This window comes from Dreissena polymorpha, chromosome 1, assembly GCF_020536995.1.
Source record: "Dreissena polymorpha isolate Duluth1 chromosome 1, UMN_Dpol_1.0, whole genome shotgun sequence".
NCBI classification, from domain to species: Eukaryota; Metazoa; Mollusca; class Bivalvia; order Myida; family Dreissenidae; genus Dreissena; species Dreissena polymorpha.
The window spans coordinates 85,160,764-85,172,972 of record NC_068355.1 but is presented as its reverse complement, the minus strand read 5'-3'; the positions used below and the strand labels follow the sequence as shown (position 1 = coordinate 85,172,972).

The 12,209-nt window shown below is 33.8% G+C and overlaps 1 protein-coding gene across 10 annotated transcripts in view; it reads left to right on the top strand.

The window, feature by feature from the left end:
• LOC127838685 (cytosolic carboxypeptidase 2-like) overlaps nucleotides 1–12,209 on the top strand; it is a 177,655-nt gene that overhangs the window by 92,188 nt on the left and 73,258 nt on the right. For 7 of the 10 annotated variants that reach the window (XM_052366566.1, XM_052366575.1, XM_052366589.1 and 4 more), the window contains 3 exons: nucleotides 273–305; nucleotides 6,357–6,464; nucleotides 7,503–7,565. In XM_052366566.1, coding sequence (XP_052222526.1) covers nucleotides 273–305; nucleotides 6,357–6,464; nucleotides 7,503–7,565 — 204 coding nt within the window. Of the gene's footprint in view, nucleotides 1–272; nucleotides 306–6,356; nucleotides 6,465–7,502; nucleotides 7,566–8,394; nucleotides 8,410–12,209 lie in introns of all 10 variants that reach the window. The other 3 variants (XM_052366580.1, XM_052366600.1, XM_052366628.1) reach the window with 1 other exon arrangement.

Below are 12,209 nucleotides of genomic sequence, written 5' to 3'. Positions count from 1 at the left end.
TATCCTTATAAAAACTGACTGGTGATGGTGCAACGGCAACTTCAATATCATTTTGTTGGAAGTTGTTTGTCTTTTCTTATCCGATGTTGTTAGAGATACCTTGAGTTAAGTTGATCAAACTGTTTTAAAATAGGTTTTCCTAAATGTTGACTGTCTTTAATGTAACTTTGTTTGTCAGTCTTGATCTACTTGTATGTACTTGATGTGTACTTGTGACTTGTAATGTGGTGTTATATGTTTTATGTTATGGTGTTGGCCTTAATTCTTTGCAGGAAGACAAAGGCACATCTATGGAAGGCTGTATGGTACATACCTGATCAATAATTTATTATATACCTTTTTATGTGAAGAAATAATATCACTAATTCATAAATAATGCACACTCATCAGAAATAATGATGCACATTCTGCTACAAGCTATTACAAAAAATCAAAGACCTATAGAATACACAGATTGGAAACTTCGCGCCTTATCGGGCTATCTCGCGGCAGGGTCACGTGGTCGAGAAACTGATAAGAACAGTTTGGATCAGCAGACGTTTTATTCCATAAATCAATCGGAGGAGTCCGAAGATAGCCGATGTATCACGATTGCGGTAAGACAGCGACGTGTCCAGTAGCAACGGCTACGATTATCGAGCAAAGTTATGCGAAAATGTTACGGCGCTATAGAAAGGCGGCTGTAACTTGGTCAATAATGATCCGATTTTTATAAAATAAAGTTTCATAGAAACATGAGTAATTATGCTTTTACAAAATCTCGATTCTATTAACCTAAAATAAGCATTTATAATGCCGCCATCGTTGAAGTAATAGCGCTATAAGAATTTCCAAATCGCTGCGAGAATGCCGTTGAATAATTTATTTGAAAGGCTTTTGCTGATAAAATTTTCTTGTATACATTTTTTGCTCACCTGAGCGATAGCTCGAGGTGAGCTATTGTGATCACTCAGCGTCCGGCGTCCGTCCGTCTGTCTGTAAACAATTTGTAAACATTTTCTTCTACTAAACCATTGAGCCAATTTCAACTAAATTTCATGTGGAGCATCCCTAGGTCATGGGACAAAAGAATTGTTAAAAAAAATTTGATCGCATAACCAAGATGGCCGCCATGACCATATATGGTAAAAACCTTAAAAAATCTTCTTGTCAGAAACCGCTCATCAGATTTTCAAAAAATTTCACAGGGATGACCTTTGAGGGCTCCCCTGAAAAAGTTGTTCAAAGAAATTTGATTCGTCAAAAAACATGGCCGCAGGAGCTCGTTGAACTTTGCATGTTTATTTGTTTTTGCCTATTTTGTGAAAACTTTCAAAAATCTTCCACATTTTTTGTCCGATCCTTTCCAAATTTGCACAGTGTCTTTATATCAATGAGGACACGAACCCTACAAAAAATGAGCATTATTGGTCCATGAAGTACAGAATTACCTCCCCTTGAATTGAGAAAATGGTGTTTATGCAATGAAGTCCAAATTTTTCATCCAATTCTTTCCAAACTTGTAAGGATTTAGCATGGTTCAAACAAGGGAAACAACTACGGTTTATGCATGTTCTTTTTATTACAGATTTGCCTCCCTTAAATTCATTCAAAATCTCATTTTACAGCAGAGATTCCAAATCTGACCTGTAAATGAGCCCCATATTTACTGCCAGTGCTAGGTTACCTTTCCAATTTGATCATTCTTAAGTATTGGTCTTGTAATGCTGCTACTGCTTCTGCTACTGCTACTGCTACTACTACTACTACTACTACTACTACTACTACTACTACTACTACTACTACTACTACTACTACTACTACTACTACTACTACTACTACTACTACTACTACTACTTCTACTACTACTACTACTACTTCTACTACTACTACTACCACTACTACTACTACTACTACTACTACTACTATTACTACTACTACTACTACTACTAACTACTACTACTACTACTACTACTACTACTACTACTACTACTACTACTACTACTTCTACTACTACTACTAGTACTACTACTACTAGTACTACTAACTACCACCACCACCACCACCACCACCACCACCACCACCACCACCACCACGTCTACTATTACTACTTCTACTACTACTACTGCCACTACTACTACTACTTTACCACTACGACTACTACTACTACTACTACTACCACGACTACTACTACTACTACTACTACTACTACTACTACTACTACTACTTCTACTACGACCACTACTACTACTACTTCTTCTTCTACTACTACTACTATACTACTACTACTACTACTACTACTACTACTACTACTACACTACTATTACTACTACTACTACTACTACTACTACTACTACTACCACTTCTACTACTACTACTACTACTACTACTACTACTACACCACCACCACCACCACCACCACCACCACCACCACCACCATTCACAGTGACAAAAAACGTATTCACACAATGGCTGCTACTACAACTTATAGCCCATATAGGGGGGCATGCATGTTTACAAACAGCCCTTGTTTCTATGGGATTTTAACCACAACTGTTCATGTTTATCTCCGACACATATTTTTAGGTCACCTGTCATGAAGTGACACGGTGAGCTTATGTGATCGTGTGATGTCCGGCGTCCGTTGTGCGTGCCTGCGTTTGTCCGTGCGTCCGTCTGTCAACAATTTGTTTGTGTAGACAGTAGAGGTCACAGTTTGCATCCAATCTTGATGAAATTTGGTCAAAATGTTTATCTTGATGAAATCCGGTTTGGGATTGTATTTGGGTCATCTGGGGTCAAAAACAAGGTCACTAGGTCAAATAATAGAACAACCTTCTGTAGACAATAGAGGTCACAGTTTTCAGCCAATCTTTATGAAATTTGGTCAGAATGTTTATCTTGATGAAATCTGGGTTGGGAATTTATTTGGGTCATCTGGGGTCAAAAACTAGGTCACTAGGTCAAATAATAGAAAAACCTTGTGTAGACATTAGAGATCACAGTTTTCATCCAACCTTTATGAAATTTGGTCAGAATTCTTGATGAAATCTGGGTGGGATTGTATTTGGGTCATCTGGGGTAAAAATCTAGGTCAAATAAATAGAAAAACCTTGTGTTGACAATAGAGGTCACAGTTTTCATCCAATGTTTTTGAACTGTGGTCAGAATGTTTATCTTGATGAAATCTGGATTGGGATTGTATTTGGGTCATCTAGAGTCAGGAACTAGGTCACTAGGTCAAATCATAGAAAAACATTGTGTAGACAATAGAGGTCATAGTTTTCATCTGATCTTAATGAGTCAGGTGAGCGATTCAGGGCCATCATGGCCCTCTTGTTAATTCAAACATTTAAAACCTTATAAAATAATATTATTTCAAAACGGATAGATATATGTGGACACATAGATCTAGGTCTCTGATAAAAACAACATTACAGTATAATAAATGCTATGATCGTTCGATCCAAAAACGGTTTCAGTTAGTCTTATTTCAATATTGATTCTGTGGATTTTTTTCAAATTTTTAATTCTCTATTTTTTATTTAGATCTTATTCATGAGTTATAGGTTATTAAAGTTTTGTTTGTAACCAAATTTTTTTTTATTGGTAATTAATAAAAGCTCTTAGTGTCATGGACTAGGATTTCGCGAAAAGAAAAAAACCACAACATTTCACGTGCGTGTTAATTGTCGGATCAATTAGCGAACTGAAGGAGATGTTATGTTTGTGTGAAAAATGACAAAGGTATTCACAATTTACCAAAGCACGTTTGACGACAGGTGTGTACAATAGGGTATAAGAGCTAAAAATTGTACCAACTTTGTACAAGGCCAAAATCCTTTAAAATGAACATTTTCCTCCAGTTTGTTTAATTCAAACCTAGATAAACATATCACTAAGCATAAAAATCTGACTTTATCTATTTGGGATGAAAAATGAAAAAGTTTATCAAAAAGAACAAAAACACGTTTGACAGCAATCGTGTACAACATAGGAAAAGAGCTTAAAATTGTACCAACATAAGGCCAAATCCTTTAAATTGAACATTTTCTTCTACGTTTTTGTAATTTATACTTAGATTAACATCTCTCCTAGCATAAAAATCATACTTCAACAATTTGGGATGAGAAATAGAAAAGTTTTTAAAAAAGAAACAAACCACTTTGGCGACAGGTGTGAAAAATGATTGAATGAAATAACAATATAAAATTGTACAAAGGCAAAATCCTTGAAAATGCCTTATTTTCGTCTACTTTTTATAAATCATACGTAGATTAACATCTCACCTAGCATAACCATCTTACTTAATCATTCTGTGATGAGAAATGAAGAAGTTTTTGAAAAAAATCGTTTGGGCCTTTCATTTTTTTTTATATCGAAAATGAACAATTCCATTGTTCTCTTTCAAATTCCGATAAATTAATAATACATAAGAATAATAACTACCAAAACCTGAAGCATTATCAACAAAGAAAATAAAAACTTATTTTTATTTACACAAAAAAATAATCAATATGTCTGTTTGCGGCGACCGACTTTGCCCATAATTGATTGCTTTAAAACAAAATGGCCGACAGTAGCTGGAACAGGGAAGAATCTACAGGTACACCGGCATCTCCAAAATCGATGTCACGTGACCCGCGTCCGCCGTTTGATATTATCGCCTATCGCTATCGCGAAGACGAGAGTTTCCAATATGTGTTATCTATAGGTCTTTGAAAAAATAGACAGGTATGGGTAGATTTTTTTAAAGTTGTTCATGTTTAAGTCATGAAGGTATATAATAAAATGAATAATGTATTTAATTGGTTGTTTCAAACATTGCAACATTTTGTGACACATGAATTTCACCATTTCCCCAAATTGTTTTGAGACTCACTCCAGTGCGACACCTCATGTAATCTGAATGACAGATTAACTTGATGTTGTGCATCTCTTGCCTGTTTGTTGTAATCACTCATCAATACCATGTTAGCATGTTTTGTAGACACTTGTTTGCAGTTAATAATGAAATCATTTTATATTTTCCTGCTCTGCATATTTGCATGTTTAACATACACTTTTCTGTATAAGTTTTCATTGAATTTTTATAATTTTGATTATCACAATTTGGAAAAAAGATTACCAAGATTTATTTTCTCTTGTCTGTGATTTAATATATGATTCCTGTTTAACAAAAATGCATGGCCCATTATATAACATAAATATTATACATTTAAATTGCCTTCCTTTGTTCATTCAAGTTGGGCAGTACATACAGATTAAAACACAATATGCCTTCTAATTGCTATGACATAAATCAAGTAAAGTACAAAATATTTACACAATTTACAATATTTCTTTTTATCAAAGTAATTTTCAGTTCAGTAAACATTATTTTCATTTAAATTGACATCATTTAAGCATGCTCCAAATTATATTTGGTATACATGAGGTTGTAACTTGAGATAAAATGAAAATTGTTAAGCTTGTAGCCACACTGTGAGAGTAAAAAAATGCTTTTAATTATATATACCATGCTTTGGGAAATTGGGGCTTACAATACATGTGCGGAAAGTGTTTTGTGTTAAAGGACAACACTTTCCACATAGACTTGATTTTCATTTGAAAAAACTTCCTTTAAACAAACAAGTCCACAATAGCGGACGGTGAATCTGGGACTACGTACACATTCTGCATATGCATTAAGCCTCTTTTTGCAGAGAGTGGCTCGTTCAAATGCACATTTAATAAGTTCCACCAGATGCTATATTAAACCAGTTTATTGTAATGGTAATACCATTGTATTCATGCATGGCTAACATATAGAACCATTTTTCTCCTCCTTCTGCATTCACGCATTCTGGATGTATGCTTATTGGTAAGTATTAGAAGTGATTTGAACAACATTATATGAAAATGACTTCATTTGTTCAGAACTCATAGTTTCCTGTAAGAAATTGAACTATTGAATTATTTTTAAATAATTGTTCAATCCTGTTCACATTAGCACTATATTTTTTGAATCCATATCTGAATATATTTGGTTAAAAGTACTTGCATGATGTACACTATATTTCAGAGAAATTAATAGAATATGTTGAAACTAAAACCTAGCAATAATGAAAAGTGTGAGGTATGTGTACAATCATGTTTTATTAATAGTACATCAGTACTCTAAAAAGAATTCCTATCTACATACTGTAGACATTTGTATAAGAGTTTATAAATGGTAAATCAGTATTCCTAAAAATATTAGTGTCCTCATACAGCATCAATCACTGCATAGTGTCATCTTTTATTTTTTTAAGTATAATAATCTGTTTACCAAAACTCTCTAGTAAAAAATAAAGAAACAAGCGCAACTTGATTTAGAAAGTTTTTGGTGATTGCAGGTTCCTAAAAAGAAGAAAAAGCTGAGATCACGTAAAGAGCGAGACAAGGTCAAGGACAGCAGTAAAGACAGCTCCAAGAAAGGCGATAAGGAGAAGGAGAAACTACTGGTATGTGTCACTGGGTCTCATGGGGTCCTATGACTTGGTCAGTGGTATTTGGCATAAAATTGGTGGAGTGGACATTGACTCGGGAAAGATAGGGGACAGTGTGGGGGGGGGGGGGATAATCGGAGCAGTATGGCAAATGAAATATTGAGAGAAATTGGCAAAAAATAGGGGAAAATTGGATTTAGATAAAATAAAAAATAATATGAAATTATCATAAACTCAACAAAAAATAGGACAAACTTACATTTTAAGTGCTTTTTCAAATCAGATGTAGTCTGCAATACTTAAAACTTAGTAAATTAAAAAAATCACATTTTGGCAAGGGTAATATTGGAGTGAATTAAAATAATCACATTTTGGTTTAATGGTAATATTGGAAAATTTCAATTTAGACATTCAATGTCCACCTGGAAAGATATAAGGGGAAACAAAACACTGGTCCTTGTTTTGCAACTAGCTATTTAATATTCATTTATATTTGTGTTAATAATTTAAAGATATGTGTAATATATGCGGTTCACTTCTGCATCATGCTAAAAACATCCATTTGTGTGTGTTTATTGTCTTTGTTATAGTGTGTTTGTTTGTGTTCCAAATAATGCATGTTTTACTCAATAAGAAAATTTACAAATTTTGATAGAATATATCAAGAATAATTAATACTTTTAGAATAAATAGTGTGGCAAACATTTATTTGGTGGATAATGAAATGATTTATTAATTTAATATGTTTTGTGTTGTAAATTAAACATGTAAGCCTAAAATGTTTAACAAAACATTTCATGTAGTAATTCACACGAGTTTAACAATCATTAACAACTAGGATGTTTGCATGTTGGATGTCATAGTTCAATAAATAACAGCTTTATTTTACAGTACCAGCCATACTAGCCATGAACATACAAATGAAAATGAACAGCACTGAGTCAATAAAATGTAAAAGAAATAACACTAAAATTATTGGCAGTATGGCTGGGCAGATTTATGCTAAACTTATACTATGACTGTACAATAACCTTCTGCCGTGTTGGGTGACAGGAGGATTCTAAACTGACTAAACCTCTCAGTGGCCATCAAGCAGCGCATGCTAAGCAGGAGAAGGTAGGGCGTAGTACTGCTAGGCAACACTAAGAAACCCACTCCCTACTAGGCAATAAAAAATTGTGTGTTTTGGGTAGCAGCTTAAAATATTCAGTTTGGTCAAGATTTATTATATTTCTTTAATTACAAACAAGGTTTAGAAATATAAAAAGTATAATCTGATGAAAAAAGAAGAAAATGATTGCGGGTCATTTGTTTATCATATTTAGGTTCTGGTTGCCTGAAACACATAGTTATTTGGCCTAACTATTCTTTAAAAACCCTGATGTTAAAATGTTCAAGCACTTTGATTTTTTTTCCTTTGAAACTGTTTTGTTTCATGACATTGTTGCATATTAAACATGTAGACCTGCACAGTTACAGTTACTAATATTTTGTTTAATGCCTATAGGCTAACATATTATATCTGTGAAAATTATTTTTATGGATAATCTAATAATCATCATTGTTAATTTCAATTGCCAAGAATCCTTGTAACAAGGCTGAAGTGAAGCTCAACCCGGGATTTACAACATGCAAAGAAATGGGCCGAGCTCTGTAAAAAGGGGGTTTAATGCAGTACGCTTAGGCTAATGAGGAACAACACTTTCTGTTAAACTAGATTTTTGTTAAGTAGAGACTTTCTTGAAACAAAAAATATAAAAATAGAAAGTGATGTCCCTGATTAGCCTGTGTTGACTGCAACGGCTCATCTGGAAGGACACTTTACGCACATGCATAAAACCCTTTTTTGCAGAGCGCGACCCAGATAGTTGTTCTCTTAAAACAGGCCTCTTTTACGACTTGAACACAAATAGTTGTCTATCAAATGCAGAATATTTTATTTCAGTTGATACAGAATGACGTATGTTAAATAAAACAAAAGCATGATAAATTGTCTGAGACTTGTTTGAACAAAAGCTTTGTGACATATAACTTGATTCATTTTCAATTTAACTGCTTGCTCACTTGTATGCAAGTTTCCGTACTAACTTTCTGAGCGTGATGTCCTGACTGATTGTGATGTCAAGAAATTTGAAGGTTATATTTTATAATGTATACTTAATTACAATATAATACTATTGCCTTCAATTTATGTGCTTCTTGTATGTATCTTTTTGTTTGTTATGTATAAAACTTACCCATTTTTACTAATATCAACTTTTCTATGTGTATTAACAGCAAATATTGTTCAGTCTGCTTTCTTTTAACCTCACATGAAATACAAAGTCTGTAATCTGGTTTATATTTTACCACACTAAATTTAATTAATACTGTGCGCTCTTTTTGTTTAAATAAGAGCATGTCTTATAGAGCCCTGAGTGCATAAACTTTGTAAATGCAATGACTTGAGTTAAGAGGGAAAGTTACAACTGTAATAACTGTTTCCTGTTTATATTTTTACTCAGAATTAGGTTTTCTTGGCTCTGTTACGCCTATTCTTTATTCTTAAGTATAATAATGGGGTGATGAATAGTAATGCGCCTTGACCTTAATTACAATGGACCTTATAAGAAACTCAACTTATCCCAACAAGAAAAATGCTGTTTACTGGCATGCAGTTTTGTCACATGAATGCTCACATACTGTCAAGAGATTTGAAGTCACTTTAAATTAAATTACAATATGTGATTCATTGTTAGATCATTTTTATTTGTATTTGTTTCTCATGTAAAAACTAATTTGCAATAAGTTCCAAATTACAACTTTAATAAATGCCATGGTTGGGCATCACTTTTTACTGCTCATTTTCATGTAGATGGATTCATTTTTATTACACTTTTTTAGCTCACCTGATCTGTGCTCATGGTGAGCTTTTGTGATCGCCTTTTGTCCATCTTCCGTTGTGCGTCGTGCGGCATCAACATTTGCCTTGTGAACACTCCAGAGGCCACATTTATTGTCCGATCTTTATGAAACTTGGTCAGAACATTTGTCCCATTGATACCTCGACTGAGTTTGAAACTGGGTCATGCTGGGTCAAAAACTAGGTCACTAGGTCAAAAACAAACAAACTTGTGAACACTGAAGAAGTCACATTTGATGCCCAATCTTCATGTATCTTTGTCAAAATGTTTGTCTAAATGATATGTTGGTTGAGTTCAAAAATGGTTCCGGTCCGTTGAAAAACATGGCCGCCAGGGGGCGGGGCAGTATTCCTTATATGGCTATAGAGAAACCTTGTGAACTCTCTAGAAGTAACAATTTTTGCCCAATCATCATAAAACTTGGTCAAAACATTGGTTTTATTTATATCTCGGACGAGTTTGAAAATGGTCCAGATCGGTGAAAAAACATGGCCGCCAGGGGGCGGAGCCACTTTTCTCTATATGTATATAGTGAAAACATGTGAACACTCTAGAAGTTACATTTTTGGTCCAATCTTCATGAAATTTGGTCAGAACATGTGTTTTCTGGATATGACGGTTCAGTTTGAAAATGGTCCAGATCGGTGGAAAAACATGGCCGCCAGGGGGTGGGGCAGTTTTCTCTATATGTATATAGTGAAAGCATTTGAACAGTCTAGTTGTGATAAGCCATAATGTTAAAGAAAGATAACCTGTACATACTTTCTTATAGTTAACTAATAGTTAGCTCCCTTGTATAAACCTGGGACTTCTTTCATAAAATGTGGTGTACATAAAGACTGTAGTTTGCATGCAATTTAATAAACCTATGTCATAAAATCACTGTACATGTACTTATGCACTGTAGAGCCTTATCTTTGATCTTTACTGATAAATTAGAAAGACTCTTTTGATTGAAATAACTTTTGTAAATTCTTCTTATTTTTTACATTTGAGTCACTGGAGTTTTCCACTCTCCATAAATTGTGTTCTTTAGATTAAGTTAGACTAATTTTATAAACAAAATTTTTGAAGCAACTTCTAGACTAACAGTAACTAATATTTATATCAGTTTTTTTGACAAATTGTGAACTTCTTTTTACATTCATTAAGGTATTTGCTGTATTTGTTCATTTTTAACGATGCATAGATTCTTTAGACTAAAGTTAGTTATTTTCATTAAAGCTGCTTTGGTTTTCACTTATAGATTAATTCTTTGAGTGTATTCAGGCGTATCTGACTGGACGCCTTTAGTTAATTGAATTACAACCAGTAAGTGTGTTAGAAATAAGCGTTCGTTAATTAGACTCGATAAATATTTCCGTATTACATAAGTGCTCACACAGTTACATAACTCGTAACCGTCCCCTGACCGGTTCACTTGAGTAAGCGAACGAGACCGCACTACCACAGTTGTTTATAGTAAAACATTGTGAATACTTTTAGTCACATTTTTAGTTCAATCAGAATGACACTTGCAGATCTTCATACATGGTGACAATCTTTATGAGCATAATATTTTTTGCTCATGGTGAACTTTTGTGATCACCTTTTGTCAATTGTCTGTCTTCCGTTGTGCGTCATGAATATTTGCCTTGTTAACACTGTAGAGGCCACATTTATTGTTGGATCTTCATGAAACTTTTTCGGAAGATTTGTCCTAATAATATCTTGGACAAGTTCAAAAATGGTTCCAGTCTGTTGAAAAACATTTCCGCCATTTGTTGTTCATTCTTCATGAAACTTGGTTAGAACATTTGTTCTATTGATATCTTGGGCTGCAAAGAACAGGTCATTTCTTTTTATCTCAGGTGAGCGACTTTGGGCCTTTCAGGCCCTCTTGTTTAGACCGTATTACAGACAATTTCAGGAACACTAAACCATAGAAAAATAAAAATCAATACCTCCACATTTTACGAATTGAAAATTTGGTATTACAGAGCAGACACTTAAGCTCAATTGGTCATTGTCGGCTCAGGTACAACTAAAATGTACCCCAGGTACTCTCAAGTATACTTAAATGTACCTCTGGTACGGAAAATATACTAACACGTACGTTGCAAACTTAGACTGTACCCAAAATCTGTTGGCGTAAAACGCGCCATGCAATACGAAACAAAATTCTCTTTGAACAAAACCAGCCTTAACAAGCTTTTTTGAGTAAGAGTTTCGATAATATGGAGGTCATTTAACAGAATATTGATATAAATATTAACATAATTAGTTTGGGAAAAAAGCTGACAACGACCAATTTTGCATAAGAATGCTGTGGTGTTTTTCCGTATAATTTCTGTACCCAGGGTACATTTAAGTATGCTTAATTAAGAGTACCGGGGTACATTTAAGTAGTACCCAAGCCGACAATAACCAATCAAGCAACACTTCATAATTTAAGCTCTAAACCAGATTACATACAAGGGATTTGTGAACATCTTGGTGTCATTTACCAAACATCAACACCAAATGGACACCAGATCAATTTTCTGTGCAGTGAAGCACAAAATGATTCTTTTTATAGAACTGTATGGTTGTTTTTAAAATTAATTTCAAATTTTTCAAAATTATAAGATGAAGGTTAATTAATAAAATATGTGTTTAATAATAAATGTTAGATGTTTTTAATATGAAAATGTACAAGAAAAGAATGGAATAAAGTTTGTTTGTTTATTATAACATGTAAATATGACAGTGACATTTTCAGGTGAAAAATTACCTTCCATGCCTTATTTCACACCTATAATGTTTGTTGGGATTTCTGGCTCCAGCTGCTTCCCAGATCAGTTGGTCATTGACAAGTTTTAACAAATGTCTAGAAATA